Source organism: Thalassophryne amazonica, chromosome 6, assembly GCF_902500255.1.
Source record: "Thalassophryne amazonica chromosome 6, fThaAma1.1, whole genome shotgun sequence".
Taxonomy (NCBI): domain Eukaryota; kingdom Metazoa; phylum Chordata; class Actinopteri; order Batrachoidiformes; family Batrachoididae; genus Thalassophryne; species Thalassophryne amazonica.
In genome coordinates, this window is record NC_047108.1 from 90,634,275 (window position 1) to 90,658,479 (window position 24,205).

The window sequence follows — 24,205 nt, forward strand, 5'->3', positions numbered from 1 at the left end:
CTTAGAACGGTCTCTGTAGATATGGTCCGTACCCGTAGCCACGGCCCCAAAAAATCGCAAAGTGACAGCATTTCCATTGAATGCTATTGCTGGGTTTTTTTGTCTTGCGGTAATTTTCATTCTTGCAAGGCTCTCGCAAGAACTGGTAATTACAAAACCCATGGTCAAAGTTGAGGTTTGTATATATATATTTATTTATTGGTAAATCCAAAATTGCTGTAACACTGTTTTCTTAGTTTAACAAGTTCTCTCTCTCACTTCATTCTCATGTACTGTGCTGTGTATTTTAGAATGTCATATGACCTGTAATAGTGGAAAAAAGTGTTTCCATTGCATTCTTCTCTACAAGAGTCAAGACAGAAGTCAGACTACCAGAGCAAGAATTTTTACCTGAGGAAGCTTCTGTGATTTGAAGCGAAACGTCCTCACGTCAAGCAACCCAGTCCAGTCGAAGATTTAAGCTTCTCTACTCTGGAAACCACCTGGACAACTGAGAGCCTACACAGAAACATGTTTCCATTGCAGTTATTTTTAAATAAGTCTTATTCACATCACCTTCATATAAACTTAAAAACGTTTTGCAATATTGAGTTGTTTTTTTGTTTTTTTTTTCTCTCAGAATACACGTTTCCATTATGTGAATTTTCCATGTTGCTACTTCATGGAAACTTACTTTGTATCTATAGATCAAGCTGTATTGCTTTGTTTTGTGCAGTTTCAAAGGCGTGTGCTTCTGAACTCTGAGTGAGGCTCCAGTGGTTCTGTTTTCCAGTTCTCAGGGACCACCTAACCTACGCATTTTCCATTTTTTCTTTACTGATTAGCTCATTCAGGTTTGTGCAGCCAATCAAGCTCTAACAGACACCTAGGTGAGCTAATCATATTTTGGCAGAGCACTGCAGATAATTCCTTTTAATTTAACTCTTTTATTGATCCAATTGCAAAAGTAGCTGTGATTATACAAGGGGTATTCGGTTAGATTTTGTGTAGAGATTACGTCAAACAACTGAGGTTCAGCATGCCATAATCCTCTTACAGTAACACAGGCCTTACTGGAAATGGTTCATTCCTAATTGTTTCTCAGTTTTAAAATATGCAGGGGGAGATTTATACTCAACAAATTTCATCAAGTGTAAGTCTGGTCAAATTTAAGAAGTTGTGCATACTCAGATATGGGATGGATTATCCCTATTAAAAGAAGGAATCAGTTAAATCCTGGTTTGGTGGGGAGTGTTTGGAAAGTTTGACTCTTGTCTGTTGACTGTTATGTTTACCAAGAAGGAAGAAAAAAATGGGCATAAAGGAAATGATGGAAATATTGGAAAAGGGAACATTTATGTGTTGAGCCAGCATCACATCTGCCTTTTTTTATACATTTGTAGACTATTGAGCGTCCCTAGCTTGCTAATGGAGCACCTCCAAGGCGCTTGGAAGACGTTCAGTAACGGTTTTTGGAATGAAGGAAGCATTTGAGGGCCCATGCCTATCACCAACCATGTCCAGGGCTTTCCCTGCCAGCGTCGCTCCTCGGAAGATGGCAAAATTCCAGACTCCAAGGCTAGCAGCACTATCCGCGTCTACCTCCAAACCAACAACGCACTGTGGTGAGCTAATGTTAGCAACAGGTAGAAGATGGCAGGCTAGTGCTTCAGACACACTGGATTTCAAGACTTTGACAAGATCTGGATTAATGTTACAAGGACATGCGTCTGGTTGTCTTTCAGGTAACGTGCGGCAGGGTATGACTTTGCACAGTTGTCTGATTAAAGCCTTGCAGGTGCGAGGCCTGCAGCCAGAGTGCTGTGCCGTCTTCAGGCTCCATCCAGGCCAGAGGAGGTGAGTTCTGCTCTGTCATGACTTTGAATCCAGATGAAAGAAGACGAGAGGTTTTATTGATCTAGATACTGACCCAGCAGTTATGTAGTCTGCTGTGATATTCCTTCATGCTCTTTCTTTTTTTTTTTCTATCGTACTTGTAACAGTAAAAAATTACGCATGGATTGGAATACAGACTCCACCTCACTAATTGGGGAAGAGCTGTTAGTTGAGTTTTAGATCATGTTCCATTGACGACACACAATTTTGTAAGTATTTAAAGCATTTAAAATGACCTACCAAAACAAAATATTTATAAAGTATTAAGTGCAAACTTTCATATCTATCTACAGGTCCGGAAAACATATCTGAAGCTAGCCTTCTGTGATATTTGCCAGAAGTTTCTTTTGAATGGTTTCCGTTGCCAAACATGTGGCTACAAATTCCATGAGCATTGTAGCACCAAGTACCGACGATGTGTGTGGACTGGAGCAACATCAGACAGCTCCTGTAAGTGAGCAGAATGTTAAATTTCAGGAAATAGCTATCAGTTTGTTCTGTGTCAATGTACGTAATGTGCAGTACCAGTTAAAAGTTAGGACACAAGACTGTTTTGTCCCCATTTCTACTGTCACATTTTGAAATAACAGTTAAGTCTGAAAATAAATTGTTCATATGAAAGTTGTATATGTAATTTTAATATCATTGAAGTAACCAGATTATGGTGTGGTATTTAAAGAAATGTTTTTATTAAACTTTAAATTTCAGTGTTTAGTCAACTACTGTATATAAGTATTCTAATTTGGTGTAGTCATGACAAGCAGTTAAATGTAGTCAAATTATTGCCTGGTACTGGGTGTCATTTTGTTTTTTTCCCATAAGTCCAGTATTTGTCTCAAACAGTACAGAGGATCAACAGCAGTTCAACTATGGATTTGTATGACCAATGTAACAGAAGCCTGAAATGATCTGTTGCAGGTTTTAAATTGTGCTTACAGCTGAGTAGTGGCTTCATGCACTAACATAGAATTATAGAACTCTGGTTAACATGAAACCCCACACAATGCAAATCAAAGTAGGTGCTAAAAAACTCACAGTTGTGATACAGGAAAATTGTGTTTAATGAAAAATCACCAAAGTTTCAACTCGCTCTTCTTCTGGGTGTGCATTAATGTAAAACCCCAACCCTATTATTTGCATAATATTGCAGAATGCAATCACTTTAAATACTGTAATTATGCCAGAAAAGCACACACACATTCCAACAAACAATATATTGGCAGAGGTAATATTTTGAGAAATGTGTTCTTCAGAATCTATTTTGAGTGTATTAAATCCTTTGTGGTTGGAAGCTTTCCCAGTCATTAACGTTTCATCTGATCAACTCTGAAATAAGAGTCAGTGCATTAGTGAAACTGTTAGGATATAACAAGTGGTGCTGATTCTCCAGGAGTGCACAGTAGCGTTGTACTCGTGTAGTGCTCTGCCTGCTCATATTGAGAACAGCTTATTTTGCATGTTCACTGTAATGCTGACAGAAGTGAGTGGAGATCCATATCACTTCCAGTGAAGAGATAAGCCCTCAAACTGACAACCTTGAAAATGTAGCTTGTTTCAGATTTTGGCAGTAGTTTTCCTTCTTAACATTTCACACATTCCCACACACTGCCAAGTACAAGTGATTTTCTCTTCCTCTTCAGGTGTTTCCAACGCCTGGTGAAAGTGGTGCTCCGTCACTGCCCCCACTCACATCACGGCGTGTCAGAGAATCCTTGACACGGTTTCCTAGGTGAGATGAATTTGTTATTCTTGACTGTCAATCACTCATCTTCAACCGCTTATCTGGGAACAGGTCACGGGGGCAACAGCTCCTGTAGGGGACCCCAGACGTTTCTTTCCGGGGGACACATTAATCACCTCTGACTGGGGGATCCTCCTGAGGTGTTCCCAGGCCAACGTAGAGATATAATCGCTCCACCTAGTCCTGGATATTCCCAGGGGACTCTTCCTTGCTGGACGAGCCTGGAACACATCCCTAGGGAGGCGCCCAGGAGGCATGCTCGAGATGCCCGAACCGCCTTTGCTGGCTCCTTTTAATGTGAAGGAGCAGTGGCTTTACACTGGGCTCCTCAAGAAAGGGTGAGAAGCTCAGGTCAGTCTCTACAATAAACCCCAGCCACCCTCCTGAGCAAACCCATTTTGGTTGCTTGTACCTGCAGTCTAATTCTTTCCCTCATGACCATAGGTGAGAGTAGGAACAAAGACTGACCAGTAGATCGAGAGCTTCGCCTTTTGGCTCAACTCCCTTCTCATCACAACAGTACGGTAGCACGAATGCAGTACTGTCCCTGCTGCACAGTTTCTTCGGTCAGTCTCGCGCTCCATTGTCCCCTCACTTGTGAACAATACCCCGAGGTACTTGAACTCCTTCATTTGGGGCAAGACCTCATTCCCTACCCAGAGTAGGTAGTAGATCGTTTTCCTACTAAGATCCATGGCCACAGATTTAGAGGTGCTGATCCTCAATCCTTGATTGTACTGTACATAAATGAATAAATAGTATTTATTGCACTCAGTGGACATAATGCTGACATATATCAGATGGGCAACACAGGTAATACAGTTTGGAGACAAAGTCAGACAGGAGAGATTGAGATGATTTGGACATGTGCAAAGAAGGTACCCAGGATATTTCAGGAGAAGGATGCTGAGGATTGAGCCTCCAAGCAGGAGGAGAAGAGGGAGGCCAAAGAGGAGGTTTATGGATGTGGTGAGGGAGTAGGTGGTTGGTGTGGCAGAGGACAGGGTGAGATGAAAACTGATGATCGGCTGTGGTGACCCCTAACCAGAGCAGCAGACAAAAGAAGAAATTGTGCTGATGCTCAGGTGTAAGCTGTGAATGTACATGTAAGAAAAATTTATCATAAATATTAAAATAAGAAATTTGGTTGCTTAAAAGTGGGTGTGCTGTTGAAAACACAGGGCCTGTAGCGAACCACAGCAGTGCAGCGTCAGTAGGGATGGGTATCGATAAGATTTTATCTATCGATTCCGCTTATCAATCCAATTCCTTATCGATTCCCTTATTGATACCTCTTGTGAATTATTTTTGTGTACTAAACGTAGGCTTTACAGATTTTCTATGTCAGCAGGTCAAAGAGCTTTTTCTTATTGTTAACCCGCTCTGTGGAACAGTCTTCCTGTGACCGTGATGCAGTCGGAGACCGTGGACATTTTTAAGTCAAGACTTAAAGCCTATTTTTATTCTTTCTTATGAATAGTTTTTATTTTTATCTGTTTTATTGTTTTACTTCTGTTTTAAATTCTGTATTTGAATTTTAAAATTATTTATTTATTTTAATTTTTTTTTTGTTGAACTGTTCTATGTGAGGCGCCTTGAGACAGCTTTTGTTGTGATTTGGCGTTTTATAAGCTGATTGAATTGAAATTGAACAACATTTTATTGAGTCTTAAAGTAAATAAATATGAAATTGGTCACTGGATCCATAAACTTTGGACATAATAAACTCTACATGGTGGATCCTTGATCTGTGGACATAAACAGAAATAAAATCTGTCGTTTTTGTCAAAATCATTTCCTTTCAATTATTGGCATTAATGTCTTTCCATACATTTGAGCTGAGCTTTTGCATTCGGCTGTGCTGCACATCAGGATGTAATTCACAAAGAATGCAAGACATCTCATTTGGGAGGAAACACATTTTAGTCAATTGTAGTTTCTTGTCTGTATTACGTTTGTAAAAGGTGTCATTTTATTTTAAGCGGTGATTCGCTTTGAAGTTATTAATTCCGTCTGGACTCTGTCTTGGCTGAGAGCGGCGCTGAGTTTGGAGCTGTGCCAACGAAACGGAGGATGATTCTCGTTTCTTGACCGCAACAAGACAAGAGTCCCAGTTAGTTACTTTAATCCACACAAAAGTGACTCACGATATTTTAATGGCTTTGAGAGGGGTTAAGAAACGGACTTGCCTTTTGTGAAGAGCAGCGAATCAAAGAACCAGCGAACTAGTGGATTGAAGCATTGCCTCAATGGTTCACGCTTCAGAGTAGTGTCGTGCTGCAGAAACGGTTGATTACAGAGCCGCTGCAGGGTCTGTAATCAACATAGAGAAATGATAATTTCCCGACAAACACCCTCAAAAACAACGGCTGCTCTGAAGGACCAATAAGGGAATCGTTAAGCAAAAAGGCTGTTTATCGGTGGATCGAATCATTTAACTTAACGATACTCGAAAAGAACCGGTTTTCGATACCCAACCCTAAGCGCCAGTGCTTTATACGGCTGCATTTTAGTTCTGGACTGAAGATCACTCACTACATTTTTGACCCAGCGTCCTTTAAATGAACACATTGCAGGACTTGAACCACAACTGCAGGATTATGGAAACTGCTTTATAATCAAGTGACATGTATCCCACCTTTGTCAGCTACAATACCTACTGTGACATCCGAGTCCAGTTTTATATGATGGAAACAATCAGCCAGTCACAGCACATTACATTTGACTGAAATACCTGTTGTGTATTCATAAGCGCAAGATGAGTTCATCAAGAATATTAATAATTTTCAATGAAAGAGTGGGATTGCTAAACAAACATGTTTATTAAAAATGCTTTCTCACATATGGTAAGTTTGCAAAATGGCACAGCACTTTATAAATGAGCACATGCTCTGAATTCAAAGTGAATGTGTGTGATCAGATTTTGTTTGACTGGACATCCCACATGAAAGATCTCGTATGCGTTTGATTTTGAGTATGATCGAGTATCACCAAAACCCTTTAAGGATCCCCTACTTTACTGAACAAAGTTTTTTTTTGTTTTTTTTTGTAATTTATTTGTTGTCAGTATCAGCTGCCATAGCTCTACCCTAACCAATCAATCACAAAATGAATAAAAAAAAAATCAGTATTTAATATACTATATGAATTATAAATCTTTCGGCTTTAAATTTCAAAAGCAGTATTGCTGATTATTCTCCTTCCTTAAATTCCATTTTAACTGTGTGGAACATATCCACACAGTCAAAATGGAATTTAGGGAAGGAGAATAACAGATGGTTGTTTTTATTTCAATATACAGTATCCAAACACAGACATGCTTTAGTGAATATCTCATAAATTATCAAACAAAATGATCAATCCAGCCCTAAAATGCCATGATACAATACAAATTACCAGCGGGAGATGCTCGCCAAATGCATGTGCCTTCTTGTTTCACTATCATTTTTTTTTTTTTTTTGTAAACCAGTTCTGCCAGTGAAAAACGCTGTTTATTTTTGAGTCTGTCAAGAGAAAATGGTTTTTGCTGAAACAAGCATTCCTGTTCTACAGAGTTACTGGACTATTTTTAAATCCTGGATTACAGACAGTCTTTCATGGAATAAGTTTTGAATACCCACGTTGTGTATTTTCTGGCTGAGGTTATTGTGCTTGAAGTTTCTAATGGTGTTATTCATCCTGTCTTTTCATTCAGATTGTGTGTTTTAGTGTATACTGTAGATGGATATTATATAACTGGGGTTGTACTTTGACCACAAAACTGTGGTTGGCAAAAGTGCAAGAAAACATTCAACTTTAATAGGTTAGTGTGGATTTATGAATACTTGGCTTTTTCTTGCCAAGCTGATAAAAGTGCAAGTATGGGTAGGAGGGCATGTCCTGAAAAATGAAGCCAAATGGTCTCTACTGACTCCCAGTGGCATGCAAGCAATGTTCTTCCCAAAGGAGTTTTAGTTTATATGTACATGCTTTCACCAGCCACTTCCTCAGGCACGCCTTGCTAGTACTAAGTTGGATGTCCTTGTACCTATCAGAACTGCATTAAATCTTGATCGCACAGATTCAGCAAAGTGCTGGAAACATTCCAGAGAAATTTTTCACCATAGTAACGTGATGGCATTACACAATTCTCACACCGTAACACCACCACCAGACTAAATTGTTTATACAAGGATGGATGGATACATATGCTCTCATGATGTTTGCACCATATTCTGACCCTGTAATTTCAGTGTCACAGCAGAAATTGAGACACGTCAGGCCAGACAACGTTTTCCCAACCTTTTGATGTCTGTTGTAGCCTAGGTTAGGCGTGGGTGATATAGTCTCAAAATTATATTAAAATATTTCAATGTAATTTGCAATAATGATTATGCTGACATGGATGAAAAAGTACTGAATGACGGGAGGCTGACGCACTGTTATCACTTTCAGACATGATTAGGCTTGTCGTTGTGTGCGCTAGGAAACGTAAATGCAAAATGTCACAATTTGAAGTAGTGGAAACACATGTATTTCTTTAAAAACGGAATATTTAGTAGGACTTACCCTTTCATCACAACGGCTAATGAAATTGCAGATGAGTACAGTTAAAGTATTTTGGTGGAGAATAATGTTAATTAGTCTAAAATTAATGTCACTAATGATTGTGGAAGGTGGAACATAACTGTCAATTAAGAACATTAGCTTTACAACTGTCAGGTTCTTCTGTTGGAAGTTTTTAAATGGGGGGGGGGGGGGGGGTCATGTGACCCCAGACAAATATTGCAGGGCACCAGTGCATTTGTGCTGGTCTCAAATGCAGTTTGGGTGAGTGTTGGCTCTTGCTACCTGACTAAGACCAGTTAATTTGACAGAGGCTGGAGCTGAGCTACGTAACCGCGCGCACACAAAGCAGAGCCTGTTTGTGGACAGCAGTGGGGGTCCATCACATTTTAAAAGCAGTCAGCCTGGACAGTGAGTGGATTTTAAAGTCTTCCAGCATGAAGAGTCTGCAGTCTTTAAAACCACATTCCACTCAGGTGCAGCACTTGTGTCCTCATAAGTTATTTTGACTGCCACTTGCTTCCTCTGCCCTCCTTGCTCTTTCTTGCTCCAGTGCACACCAGTGCTTTCTTGCAATATGACAAGTTTAACATGTAAAGATTTATACAGGTATTTTTGTGGACGGTATGAAATGGCACAGCCCTATTACCTCTCCCATTTGCCTTGTCTTCCCTTCTCCACTGGGAACTGAAAAAACTGCACTTTTCATGACTGCTATGGTGATTGCAGCCGAAAACAAAACGGTACACCATTTTTCCGTGTAAAGTGATGCTGTGTTTGTGTTGCGCAATGGTAGACTGTCCCCGGAAGTGGTCAAATCCTGCAGTATCATGCAGGGGTTCAGATAAGACTGTGCTGCACCAGGGGTGCCTGATCAGTTAACCTCCCCCTCCACACACACACACACACACACACAAACCTCTAGGGTATAAAATAGCCCACATTGGTCTATACCTTGGAGAGTATTCTGGACTGTGCCAATACCCTGGGTTATAAACTGGATTAGATTAGAAGGTGCTATGTGTAATGTGGGTTTTTAAAGTGGATATGAGACCTAAAAAATTTGGTAAAACTGATATAAATATCAAAATATACATGCAGTATAGTAAGTTGAAAGTGGTTTTAATTATCACTGAGAAATAGTTTGTACAGTTTCTCAAAAGTGTTTCTTGGACAGCGCATTGGCAGCGTTCAATCAGCGGTCATGTGATGCCGTGACGTCACAACGTGTAGAGTCCTGTCTTTGTCTGACAACAGATAGACCTCAGCATGGACAGTGACGAGATCAAGAACTTTTCTGACTCCTCTTCAACATGCAGCACTAGGCCATGCTCCCTGCTCTGAACAATAAAACAGGCTATCCCACTTTAGCCCCACATATAGTCTGGGCAGGGGTATATTTTGGGCTCTTACACCTATAGGGTCTATAGTCATTGTCTTTTGGTTACATCGGCTGTAACGGGTAGTAATTTGTATTACTGGCCCTTTTTTTTTTTTTTTTTTTTTAAACCTCTGCCATAAACAAGGCATTTTTGCCCAGTTAACTATGGCTAATTGGTTTTATTTTGGTCGTTTTTTTTCTCTAACCATTCTGTAGACCGTAGAAATTTTATTTTATTTTATTTTTTTGCATGAACATTGCAGTATACAACCCCTGGCAAAAATTATGGAATCACCGGCCTCGGAGGATGTTCATTCAGTTGTTTAATTTTGTAGAAAAAAAGCAGATCACAGACATGACACAAAACTAAAGTCATTTCAAATGGCAACTTTCTGGCTTTAAGAAACACTATAAGAAATCAAGAAAAAAAGATTGTGGCAGTCAGTAACGGTTACATTTTTTAGACCAAGCAGAGGAAAAAAATATGGAATCACTCAATCTGAGGAAAAAATTATGGACTCACCCTGTAAATTTTCATCCCCAAAACTAACACCTGCATCATATCAGATCTGCTCGTTAGTCTGCATCTAAAAAGGAGTGAACACACCTTGGAGAGCTATTGCACCAAGTGGACTGACATGAATCACGGATCCAACACGAGAGATGTCAATTGAAACAAAGGAGAGGATTATCAAACTCTTAAAAGAGGGTAAATCATCACGCAATGTTGCAAAAGATGTTGGTTGTTCACAGTCAGCTGTGTCTAAACTCTGGACCAAATACAAACATGGGAAGGTTGTTAAAGGCAAACATACTGGTAGACCAAGGAAGACATCAAAGCGTCAAGACAGAAAACTTAAAGCAATATGTCTCAAAAATCGAAAAATGTACAACAAAACAAATGAGGAACGAATGGGAGGAAACTGGAGTCAACGTCTGTGACCGAACTGTAAGAAACCGCCTAAAGGAAATGGGATTTACATACAGAAAAGCTAAACAAAAGGCATCATTAACACCTAAACAGAAAAAAACAAGGTTTGTGGACTGTGGATGACTGGATGAAAGTCATATTCAGTGATGAATCTCGAATCTGCATTGGGCAAGGTGATGATGCTGGAACTTTTGTTTGGTGCCTTTCCATTGAGATTTATAAAGATGACTGCCTGAAGAGAACATGTAAATTTCCACAGTCGATGATATGGGGCTGCATGTCAGGTAAAGGCACTGGGGAGATGGCTGTCATTACATCATCAATAAATGCACAAGTTTATGTTGATATTTTGGACAATTGAAAGGATGTTTGGGGATGATGAAATCATTTTTCAAGATGATAATGCATCTTGCCATAGAGCAAAAACTGTGAAAACATTCCTTGTAAAAAGACACATAGGGTCAGTGTCATGGCCTGCAAATAGTCCGGATCTTAATCCAATTGAAAATCTTTGGTGGAAGTTGAAGAAAATGGTCCATTTCAAGGCTCCAACCTGCAAAGCTGATCTGGCAACAGCAATCAGAGAAAGTTGGAGCCAGATTGATGAAGAGTACTGTTTGTCACTCATTAAGTCCATGCCTCAGAGACTGCAAGCTGTTATAAAACCCAGAGGTGGTGCAACAAAATACTAGTGATGTGTTGGAGCGTTCTTTTGTTTTTCATGATTCCATAATTTATCCCTCAGAATTGAGTGATTCCATATTATTTTCCTCCGCTTGGTCTAAAAAAGTAACCGTTACTGACTGCCACAATCTTTTTTTCTTGATTTCTTATAGTGTTTCTTAAAGCCAGAAAGTTGCCATTTTAAATGACTTTAGTTTTGTGTCATGTCTGTGATCTGCTTTTTTTCTACAAAATTAAACAACTGAATGAACATCCTCTGAGGCCGGTGATTCCATAATTTTTGCCAGGGGTTGTACTAGCAGTTTTTGAAATACTCAGACCAGCCTGTCTGGCATCATCAGCCATGCCACATTCAGTTGTTTCACATTTCTTTGTTTCCAATTCTGATGCTTTGTTTTGACCATGTCTGTGTTTGGCATTGTGTTTACTGCAACAAATCTGGTTCCCAATATTGTCAACTGGGTAGCACCCATAGTCGCACCCATCATTGCGGTATTTGGCCTAATTTCTGCACAATGTCAGTGAAGGTGGGAATGCTGTCTATCTTTATTTACAGTATACTGTATGTTCATGCTTGACTGCAGCACATTTGTTATTTTCTAATTTGGAAAAGACCTTAATCTTGATCGAATTCAACCTTGTTTTTAATTGCTTTCAACTTTATGGGGCTTAACAGCCTCTGCTGCTGTAAAAAGAGTTTGGTGTTTCAGTTGGTTATAAAGCACTCTAAGCTGTCAAATTAACACTCGCGTAGTATCAAGTTGTTCCAGGCAGAGTAGTCTCATACTTTTAGTTTTGTGTTACTGAGATAGGGATTTGGCCTCAAATGGTACACTTGGTCGTGATAATTGTGATGTAATATGATCTTTGTTTATATATGCCATTTAGCAGGAAACCCACAGTTCTTATATTCATGGACTGATATTTTTGTCCCAGTGCCCACATCAACAGAGTTGTAGCTAAAATATTAAAACTACATTTTAATTCATTTGTATGCCGTCTCTTCTGTCAATATGAGTGTAATTGCTTTAGATTTGAAAGATATTTTATTTTCCTGGTACATTTCCTTGTAAGGGATAGCTATTCATATTTATGTACCACCCATCATGGATGCCATTTTTAAATTTGCATCGCTTGCTCATGGACAGGGTTTCTCTGTGTGTCTCATGTTCAAGCAAAATTGATGATTTATTGTGAAATTGCTCATTGGTTGTTTCAGCTTTGGTCTGTTATTTTTACAGTAGCTTGTTTTTAGCTCTTCACTTACCTTTACACTTCAGTTGGTATTTGTGACTGTTGTAGGACTAATTATTATGATTGTGTGTACAGTTATTTACTATAAAGAAATTGTGTTAAAGTGAGACCTGTGTGTGTTTGTGCAGCAGTACTGCACAAACACACACTTATTCATGTTGAATCTATGATGTAATTTAATTGTAGTTTTGTGCTGTGTGAATGTTGTTAGCTATCAAAATGACAGTGATAATTACAAAAACACCTCTGTGCACATGCAGTTCAAATTTGTATGACTCTGTGGGCGAACCAGTGTGGCTCTCATTTACTAATTCTAAAACCCAGTGGGGGGTTGTTGCTCCCCCCATCCTACCTGCTTAAAGCATATGTTGAGGAAGGGTTTTTATAGTTATAGCAACAGAGTTGCACAAACATTTTGATAATTTGCAGATTTGAATAACTGTTGTGCAATAAAACTACGCCAATACTAATCTTAGTATGAGTCAATAGCAAAATACTTCTCCAGTGATGGCCAGCAAGAATGGAATAAAGGAAGATGACTGTATTTATATATTATGCATAGAAATTACTTACTTAAATTTTGTTGTGCTCATTAGAACAGAGAATTGTCCATCTTTTAACATCTACTGTTGATGGGGAAGAGCAGAATTGGAAATGAAATCTAAAAGCTTCTGCGCCATCAACGACCACATACATGTCACTTTAAAGAAGTTGCCAGGTTTGTTTATTTATTTATGTATTTTTAACAGCTTGGTGTATAAGTAGCTGCGAAAGTGGGCTTTGATGGCAGCGAGGGCAGACAAGGAGACATTTGTTAGAAGAATCTGCTGGCAGGCGACACCATCTGTTGTAGGTGTCCTGGATTGCAAAACTTGTTTCAGATTGGATCGTGGTTTTAAGTCGCAGATTGCATAGTGTTTTGGATCAGCCAAAAAATGTGGGGGAATATAACTGCTTTCTGTTTTTAAAAAGAAACTAATTAACAATGAAACAAGGTGTCCAATATTTAAATAACATTTAAAAGTATAATTTAATTGTAATTTGTTTTATTGCAATATGAATAGTACTAGTGAATTAAAAATAACTTTTGTCAGTGACAAAGTATGGTATTTTCCAGACTTTTTTTTTAATTGACTAGATTGGAGGGCCATTTATTTGCATTCCAAAGTGAGTTATATATGGAAAAAATATTGCATTATCATTTATGGCCTCAAGGTGACACAGTCTACACAATGAGACGCTGCTTCCTATATTAAATTTACCAAATCAGTTATGTCGATTGATCACTCCACCCGTACATCAGTGCATGCTCACAGGCCTAACTCAACCTTTTTCACATTATGAAGACCTGATTTGATACAATTTTTGTAGCCTTACTAATACTTAATAATTCTCATTGTTCGTTCATGCAGCTCAGTGCACCGTTACTCCACCCCTCATGCGTTCAACTACAGCACACCATACCCATCAACAGGAGGCGCACTCTCACAGAGGCAGCGCTCCACTTCGACACCAAATGTCCACATGGTTAGCACTACCCTGCCTGTAGACAGCACCATGATTGAGGTAACTGCACACCATGTGGGTTTCTTGGGTTCTCCTGTATGCTGTAGTCACACTGTGATGGTTTGAGTAAACTCATTATAATGAATTGATATAATTTGTTCGGCGGCAAAATTGCCTCACCCATCATCCTCATCCTGTGCAATTGGGGCTCAGTTGGAATGAGTGGAAAATGACACATACAGGTAATGCGCAGTTAAAGCTAATGTTTACTGGTTGTCCACTGGCAAGCTACGTACAGGACAAAACGGTAAACAATTGTGCAACCACCGGGGTAGTTCTCCATCTCATGTCACCTCAAAGTTTTGAGCATGCACAAAATTTTCTGACGGAATCACTGACAAGGAACGCATTTAATGACTGAGAAAATGATTTATACAGGGCAAAAGCACACAAACGGATATCAAAATTTGATATGTTTCTCTTTAAAATTCCTCAATCTTTCACAGTGTGACAGCTACTTTAGTTTTCAAATAGTTACCCCTAAAATATTTCCTTCTTTAGTGTATTTATTCCACGTATTCTAGCTTTGTGCATTTGCTATCTCTTTGTCTACTTCTCTGTGAAGTAATCCACCTGTTCTAGTTTCAGCATGATTTGTGTAGTTCCCCTTGTTGCGGCTTTAAAACACATGCCACTTAACTTCCTCTGGTTCACTTCTAGTTTCTGCTTTTTTTTTTTTTTTTGTCTTGATGTAAAACTATGTTGCTCAATCAGCTCAACATCTCTGCAAGCTTTTTAGAATAGTTGCCCTATTTGTCAAATCTGGCCATCACTGTAGTTATCATTCTTCCTCACTTTCCTGTCTTTCTCTTCCTGCTGTCTTCACTGATCTGTTGTATTTTACACTGCTGGGGAGTAGCTAGACTGCCTGAGTACTTCCCCCAGTTCCTGGTGCCACAGATTCTGGTTGAAGAGGAAAGTAGGTATTGTGTACTTCTCCCAGTCTTTTGCTGAGGCTTCACCTGAGAATCCAGACAAGGTTAGAAAAGCAGAGTGTCTGAACAGCATGCCTTGTAAGCAGGCTACCCATATTCACATCCTAATAATGAAGTAACACTATGACAGACAGTGTATTGCATAACTTACTACTTGACCAGATTTTGTCTTTTTCTCCCTAGGATGCAATGCGAGATCATGACTCTGGTAAGTCATCACTGTTGCTGACGTTGGTTTCATGTTACATACTTTGTGCTCAGTCTTGTTTAATTCTGCATGAATATAAAATGTAATGTAAGCATAGGAGGATAGGGCATCTTTGATCTTTAATCTCTTGCTTCTGTTCCTCAATTTCTATTCCTGAAGCAGGGAGTTCCCCCAGCCAAAGCCCCACGGGGTGGTCCAAAATCCCTGCACCTGCCCAGAGAGAGAAGGCCCCATCCTTCAACACTCAGGAGAAAAATAAAATTGTAAGGTCTTGCTTTGATTTTTGCTCCAAATAATATTGCGGCTGTCAATTTAAAGACTTTTGAAAACTTTTCCACAGCAGAATCACATTTGACAGCATTCAGGTTTATGATTAGTTTTGGTGTCAACAGTTGCACATTTCGGATTTGTTTATCCAGAGGCCACGGGATAAGCGGGATTCTAGTTACTACTGGGAGATCGAGGCCAGTGAAGTGTACTTGCACTCCCGCATTGGTTCAGGCTCCTTTGGAACTGTCTACAAAGGGAAATGGCATGGTAGGAATGTTCTTCACATTGGACAGGGCTCTTAAAGGTGTACACAATCACACTCACTTTGTACAACTGCTACATCTAGGACTGAGTTCCCTGACCAACAAAAAAAGTTTTGAAACGTGAATTTCCATTTCATTTCCTGCATTGAATATAATGAATTACTGTAGCTGACATGGCAGACAATTTGTGTCCTTTGTGAAACGTTTGTATGCACAGATTTTAATTTTAACTTTGCCTACATTCAGAGTAGGTTTTGTAGGATTCATCAGTTTTATTTCCAGCATGTTTGTAGCTAACAAAGTATTTCATAATGACCACTTGTAAACTAATAGTCACAGAATTGATTATGGGTTGTGGTAAGAGCTGATCCACGAAATGACAAATGGAGGAAAATGTGTATTTTCAGCATCCTTTGTTCCCCCTAAGGAAAATTAAGAGGGTAAAAATGCATGAATCAAGCCCACATAGTCTTATGGTGGTGTTTGTAGGTGATGTAGCAGTGAAGATTTTAAAGGTGACTGACCCAACGCCGGAGCAGTTCCAGGCATTCAGAAATGAGGTGGCTGTCCTGAGGTAAGAAATGCAGTGTAACATACATATGGGTAATTCTATGGGAACAGAATTACAATTTAAAGGGGAACTAAGTAAATTTTTTACCTTAATTTTATAGTTTTGGCGTAACTGTAATGATTAAATGACTTGTTTTGGGGAGAATGGGGAGCTCTCTCTCCCCCACCAGGGGCCTCATAGCAAAAAAAAAAAAAACAGCCTCGCAACTTCAGAGACACTGACCTGGAGTTGTCTAAATGGGAGTTTCAGGTTTCGCAAGAAACACGAACTGCTTTATGGCACTGCTACAACAACAGCAGCACATAGATGCTACCTTGTCGAAACACAAGTGAGCTAGCAGCTATAAGAACAAGCCGATGAAGGCTTTATTTCTTACATATTCATAATAATGACAGAGCCAGCGACCTAAGCAAAAAAAAAAAAAAAATCCCGAACCAAACAAAAACGCTTTGGAGGAACCGAGAAAGTGGCAAAACAGCGTGGCAGAGCGACAGGTCGAGCTCGGCAGAGAGTTTTTTGGGTAGTTTTGTGACACATACTCTTGAGCTGTAGGGGGAGCTCTGTAGATAAATGTGACCAAAAACAGCAAAAAAACTGACCAAATGTAAGTAGTTCTCCTTTAACCCTGGTCACACGGTACTAACGAAGGACACCAAAGCCAAAAAGAAGTAAGAAATCTGGACTTGCGTTGACTTTCGAGACATCGTTTAACCGTCGTCCAGCTTCGTTTCTGTAGCTGGCACTTCTTCAGGATTTTCAAAGTGTTGAAAAATGTGAACGGATCCTGATAACAACCTCAATTCATCTGTATTCACTTTGCTTTCTGTCTTGACGGTTCCTCATCGTTTGCGTAGTTCCCGTACCGTCAGCGTTCCATTTGATTGTCGTCCAGCCTCTCTCTCTAGCCTTTCAATGTCTGTGGCTGCGACGTGTGTGTATGTGCACACACTCGCTGCAGAAATGATCACACGCTGGCGTGTCATTTTGATTTTGTTTTCAAGCATCAAGTTCGCCGTTTGCTTCGTTTTTCTTTTGTTTCAGTTTTGTTTTGATCATTTATGCGCTCTGCACTCACAAGCTTTTCGGAGATGGGACTCATTCATCCACTTTTTCTCAACGATTTGTGGCTTTGACTTTTTTCCTTCGTTCAGCTAACGCCGTGTGACCGGGCCATTGATGGTGAGTTAGAATATGGCCAGTTTGCTGTCATTGTAATTGTTACTGTAGATTTGCACATACAGTCCATATTTGTTTTAGCTGTCAAATAGCTGTATTTGACATGTTTTGTGAGTTTCAAACTATTTAATTCATGGCAGACTTATCTTTGTTTTTTCTTCCCCTCTGAATTTGTAGGAAAACACGACACGTCAACATCCTCTTATTCATGGGTTACATGACAAAGGACAACCTGGCTATTGTGACCCAGTGGTGTGAGGGCAGTAGCCTCTATAAACATATCCATGTCCTGGAGACAAATTTCAAGATGATCCAGCTCATAGACATCGCCAGGCAGACGGCTCAGGGCATGGAGTAAGTCCAAAAGGTTGCCATCTCTCCAAGAAAACTGTTACATTGAACTTCGAGTTCAACTAATATTTGCTGTATTTTTAGCTATTTGCATGCAAAGAACATCATTCATCGTGACATGAAGTCCAACAGTATCCTTTCTATCACCTGTCTGAGTGCAGTTGGTGTGAAAATTACATGTTGAAAAGTCTGGCCACTAGGGTAAACATTATTATTGAGGTCTGTGGTTCATCATGTTTTTGCTGTGATTCCTTAACAGCAGTTTAGACATTTTTTTGCATGAAGGACTGACTGTGAAAATTGGGGACTTTGGTCTGGCTACGGTGAAGGCCAGGTGGAGCGGCTCACATCAGGTGGAGCAGCCTTCAGGATCTATTCTTTGGATGGTCAGTAAACTGCTCTAGATCCAATACAGTTATAAGAAAGCTGGAGGATGATGGTGTAGTGCTTTCCAGTTCTGAGATTCTTAATGGATTTTTGGCAAAAATAAAAACAACAAAATTAAGATAATTGTGGTACATTTTCCCTTTTTATGTCCAAAGGCTCCTGAGGTCATACGGATGCAGGATAACAATCCCTACAGCTTCCAGTCTGATGTCTATTCCTATGGAATTGTCCTGTACGAGCTCATGACAGGAGAGCTCCCATACTCACAGATAGCAAACAGAGATCAGGTGACATATCTTTATTAACGTATCAGATGTCTGGTGTCCATAGTTTAGTGGCACAGTGAGAACATACAATAAAATGATAATCTGTATGACATCTTCATCCGATCAACATTTTAATTAATTCATTATAACCAAAGCACTCACACACTCATCTCCAACCGCTTAGTCCAATCAAGGGTCACGGGGGCTGGAGCCTATCCCAGCAGTCATAGAGCGCGAGGCGGGGTACACCCAGGACAGGACGCCAGTCTGTCACAGGGCCACAAACACACATTCACACCCACTTGCATACCTGTGGACAGTTTTGTTTAAAGATTCCAGTCCATCTAACCTGCATGTCTTGGATGTGGGCGGAAACAGGAGCACCCGGAGGGAACCCACGTAAACACGGGGAGAACATGCAAACTCCACACAGGCCACAGGCGGGAATTGAACCCATGACCTTCTCACTGAGGTAACAGTGCTAACCACTAAGCCACCGTGCCACCTATAACCAAGGCTTTTTTTTTTTTTTTTTTTTTTTTTTTTTTTTAAGAAAAGTGCCTTCCTGTAACTTAGTGATAACTTATGTGATTATTGTATTTCATGAGGTTAGACCTTACTCTTGTGAAGTGCCTTGGTGCAACTTTTGTGATTTGGCACGATATAATTGAACTGAACTGAATTGTGATTATGAGGTGGCGTGACAGTCCTGGCATTCAGACTCTCTTTGCTCCTTGTGTGAGTCCCAGCGTCAGGCTCTGAGAAAAGGTGTTAGAAAGTGAAAGTTGCTCTCTGAAGGCGATTGTAGAGTTGGCCTGTGGCCCATTATGGAACAGAGGCAAGCAGTCTGGAGCCACTGGCCTAATTTTAGCCCTAGTAACACAACCGTGTGTCTGTGTGTGTGTGTTTGGTTTCATGTCTCCTCAGAGGCCATGAGACCTGGATAGTGACTTCGTGTGACGTTTACTCCTTTCTGCCCTTACTTGAATCAAATTGACCTTGTTATATAGTGCGTTCTCAGTCTCCGTTGTTGGAACTTGGTGCTGTAAACTTTTTGTCCTCACTCGTGTGACATTTAGCTCAGCCCACCTGACAAACCTACACAGCACTTTAATCTCTCTGGTATTATTCAGTCATGCTTTCACTGGTCCAGTGTTTTTGACATATGTGAAGTACCTTTGAGATCAGCATTGGAAGGCTTAAACATAAATAAACAATGGGTTGCACCTATCGTTTATTTATTTATTTTTAAGACTTGCCAGTCTTCTGCAGCTTTATATTTACTTTGTTCAGTTACTTATGGCTTCTGAAAATGGAGGGATTGTGTATGAAATTTGTTGTAAATGCAGTATTTTTGTGAAACCATTGACATTGTGAGGGAGCGTTCTCGTTGACATTTTGGCTATGCAGTACGTTTCTCTGGGTCTGATCAGACCCCATTGGCTAGAGAAGGCCACAGGTACACCCACATTTCATGTGGCTGCAGCAGATAGAATTTTGCTTTCTAGTTGTGGGTATGGTCCAATTGTCTGTCTGGGTGGTTGGCAATGTGACCTTATGTAGGACTTTTATTGTGAAAGTCTGAATGGAAACACCATGCATTTCCTTTGTGTGGTATTTGGCTGTGAATGGCAGAGTTGCCTGAGCTCTTTCAGCAGAACTGTTAAAACTGAGAAATTTGGGTCGCGGGGGGGGGGGTACAGAAATGCCTGCAAAGACAAAATAAATGTTACTTTTAATGAATTAGCTGGGGTGTAGAAAGGAAAAGGAAGCTCACCAAATTTGTTGAACATTCAATGCAGAGATTTAGTTTACAAATTTAGTCTATGCATTTACTTACAAGAACAATCATTCCAGGATGTGTCATTCATTTGAAATAGCTATTCAAGTTGTGTGAATTTTTTTTCTTCTTTCTCCCACATTTCAAAATGGAATGCAGAAAAAAAATATTGCAGTGTCATTTTTTGAAATATTGTGCAATCCTGTGCCAGTGCATGGCACCGATGCATGCACTCGGACCTGAATTTAACCTGACCGTCGACACTACAGGCACAACTTGACCTTTTATATTCTGTTCCATTGTGGTGGCATCCAGAAGCAAAATGACAAACTGCCACTGTCCAGCTACTTATGGATCTGACCATATTGTGTTCAGAGTACAGCATTCTTAACTTGTTCTGATGAACACTAGGGTTTTTTCTAAACCAGGTAACGCGGGCACTGCGCCTCCTTACTCTTGCTGTGCATCCACTTACCGAAATGATGATTAAGCCCCAAGAACCATTAGGGTGTTGATGGGGGGAAAAAATATGGATTTATGTCAGAAGCTTGAAGCACAAAATTGATTCAAAATGTTCAAAAATCAATTTTTTAAAATAATGTCATTTCCATTTTGCTTGCTTCTCCTTGTTGCCATTCAGCAAGTTGTTTCTATTAGTCTTTCCTGCTGTCTGCAGGAGGAGGAGACAGTGAGAGTGTACCATGGGCTACACAAGAATGTATGATAGCCATCCCAGGGTGGTAGATATAGCCAGGTAAAAAAAATTTATAAATGCTCCAAAGGTTAAAGCTGCTCCCATTTTGGTAAAAAGTGATGCAAATTATTGTTGCACTTCACTTTTTCCACATTTTGTTATCTTACAGCCTTATTACAAAATGGATAAAATTATTTTTTTTTTCCACACAATTCTACACACCATACCCCATAATGACAATGTGAAAAGGTTTTTTTTTTTTTTTTTTTTTTTTTTAAATGAATGAATTTTGGTATAAGGCTGTAAAATAAAATGTGGAAAAAGTGAAGTGCTGTGAATACTTTCCAGACGTACTGTATTTGACCTTAACTTTTGAGACCAAGCATTCAGCACGGTCAAAACTATTACATTTATTAATCCTTTTAGTTCAACCAATAATTTGCATCACTTTGTGCCAAAATTGGAGCAACTTTAACTTTTGGCCCCTGTACAAACTGAAACAGACCTTTTGTTGTTTTTCCCCTATGACGCCATAACATTCAGTTATAGATGGTCCAAACTACATGTTTTGAAATCATTACGATCAGACAAATCATGTGGTATACATGTCAATATGAGTGGAGCATTTTTACATTTTGACCTCTGTGCAATTCTTTATTGACCCCCTACCTGGCTATAGCTACCACCCTAGGATGGCCATCTTACATTTTTGTGTAGGCTATGGTTCACTGAGGCTGGATTGTGTCCTTTAATCCCCTTAAGTGATACTGATTAGGTCACAATTGACTACTGGCTCCTGTCTTGAACATTCAGGAAAATAAATGAATGTGTTTGCTTACTGTTTTCTTCCAAACTAGGAACATAAAAGCCAAATCATACGGATGCATATTTGTGTTAAACAAGATAATCATTTAGTTTGCCACAGTGGGGAAATTTGCATTGTTGCAGCAGCAAGTGACAACAATGTGTATAAAAAGGGAAGAAAAATACCACGCTTCAGACACCTGTGAGATATAATCTAGACAGTGAGCTCATGTAATATTGCACATACAAAAAACATGGTTATTGCACACAGTAGTTAATTGAATTAAAAAGTCATTTTACAAGGATTAAAAAAACTCAGTCTCTGTATTATATCAGATGGTGCTACATGTGCATTTCGACTGACAACGTTACTAACTTATTACAAAGTTGGTTTAAGATTTGACAGAAGGGATGTTCACCGAATACAGACCCTGCTTACAATGATCTTGAATCTGTACAGAGTGATGCTTTTTTTTTTTACATTCTGTAATTTGCATAGAATGAAACAAAACTGACAGAACTTTGAAGGCAGTCTGATGTGACACATTGCACGACTGCTCAGGAGGAAAAAAAGTGCAGCAGAGTAAAAGAATCTCGCTTTAGCGGTGAAGTCGTCTTGTCATATTTTTCTTACCTGTGAACACTTTGGAAATGAGAACACTCTTGATACATAGCAGCTTCCATAAATGTTTGATGAATTTGTTGTGTGTAAAATCCCGTTGTCAGATTATCTTCATGGTGGGAAGAGGCTATTTGTCCCCAGACCTCAGCAAGCTCTTCAAGAACTGCCCTAAAGCCATGAAACGGTTGGTGGCTGATTGCATCAAGAAGTCCAAGGATGAGAGGCCGCTCTTCCCACAGGTGAAATGCACTTTGTTGAAATTCTAAACTTTGAGATGAATATAGTGCAGTTTTATTAATTTATTCTCCTTATCTATGTTTTCTCCCTCAGATCTTGTCATCCATTGAGCTTCTCCAGCATGCCCTCCCCAAGATCAACCGCAGTGCCTCAGAACCGTCCCTGCACAGAGCCTCTCACACTGAAGATATCAATACCTGCACTCTGACCTCCACCAGACTGCCCGTCTTCTAGAGACGCCACGTCTCCTCTTTGAAATACCCCACATATTCCAAATGGCTCGTGCACCAAAAAGAGGTGTATATCACATACTTGTTCTAGTTATTTTGTGGGGGGAGGAGTAAGGGATAGAAATGCAACAGACAGATTATGAAAGGGATCTTCAAATGTTGGACTACAGATTTTGAGAAAAAGGTAAAAGACGTACCTGTTGAAATGGTGCCTTGCCCCCTCTCTGCACCTGTCAGGTTACGCGGAAGGCTCCGCTGTGTCAACGCGTTTGTTCAAATTTGTAAATACATACAAGCATGGGTGCTGAAGGAAGCTGAACCTTCTGAGTCATTTTTCTCTCTTAACTTGGGGCCTTGTGCCGTGAAGCACACTCTCCCGCATGGCTGCCTTGGTTTCTGATGAAGAGGACCTACCAGGCTTACATGCTTTAAAAGCCTGGACTGAGATCCTGCACAACTTCACCGCTACTTGTCAAAGACAAATCTGTTGGACATAGTACTTTTATTGCACAGCTGTAGTTGTTTTTGCATTGTCTTAATTAATGAGAATGGAGATAGAGGATTTTTTTTTTTTTACTTCTTTTAAAAGTCTTCTGTTTTGGGGTCGTTCGTTTGGCTGGATAGAGCACGAGTGGTGAAGGAAAGCTTTGAATTTGCACATTTTGGCAAAAGCAGTGGCCATGGTTTGTGGCTCTGTGCAAACTGATTTGTAGATATCATCATCATCATCGCATATCGGTCCTTACCTTGGGCAGGTTATCATGAGCTGGCAGTTGTCTTAAATATTTAAAATGATTTGGAAACTAATTTGTATTTTTGTGTGTCATGTCTCTATCAGGAGGATAAACCTTTTTTTTGTAAACTTCATGAGAAAGTTGTCTATTCAATATTTTAATAAAATTAAGTTAAATTTCTTTGCCAAATTAGGTTGTATTTAATTTTTTTTAACCTTTCCAGAAACACCAGTCATGTACTGTAGCTTGTATTGCTATAATGCTGACATGCTTGAATTTCTTGAGCTGTCCAAAGATAAGATTTCTTTCTATTTCTGCTGCACAGTTTAAAAAAAAAAAAAAAAAAGCATTACACTTTGGGGTGAGGTTGTAATGTTTGCTGTAGCAGTGGCGACATGGTGTAACCTCACAGGGGGGGGATTCAGTCCAGACACACCACCAGGGGGTTTCACTATTGGCTGATGCCACTGTGCACTGCACAGCCGCTGGCAAGCTCGGTGGAACAACAATCATTCAGCAAGGGAGGGACGTGGTGGAAAGAGAAGACAGCTTTATTTTAGTGTAAACAACTAACCTCTAGTTCCTGCTTGACAGGATCACTTTGTCCGCTCAGGAGACTGACATTATAATAGATGTGAAACTATTCGCTATAATCTGAATATGTGAATGATTTCAGTTTTACAGTCATTTGATCTGAGCC

The 24,205-nt window shown here is 39.7% G+C and overlaps 1 protein-coding gene across 1 annotated transcript; it reads left to right on the plus strand.

Annotated features, from left to right (window-relative positions):
- The first annotated feature begins 1,729 nt into the window (after positions 1 to 1,729).
- On the plus strand, positions 1,730 to 23,697 carry raf1a (Raf-1 proto-oncogene, serine/threonine kinase a). Its single transcript, XM_034172780.1, is given in 18 exon segments — positions 1,730 to 1,836; positions 1,983 to 2,050; positions 2,053 to 2,084; positions 2,169 to 2,280; positions 2,283 to 2,327; positions 3,517 to 3,604; positions 13,824 to 13,977; positions 14,837 to 14,956; positions 15,096 to 15,120; positions 15,280 to 15,383; positions 15,540 to 15,657; positions 16,143 to 16,227; positions 17,578 to 17,754; positions 17,836 to 17,882; positions 18,019 to 18,137; positions 18,294 to 18,425; positions 22,409 to 22,543; positions 22,635 to 23,697. Coding segments are annotated over 18 exon segments (1,797 nt in total). The 5' UTR covers positions 1,730 to 1,741; the 3' UTR covers positions 22,776 to 23,697.
- The last annotated feature ends 508 nt before the right edge of the window (positions 23,698 to 24,205 follow it).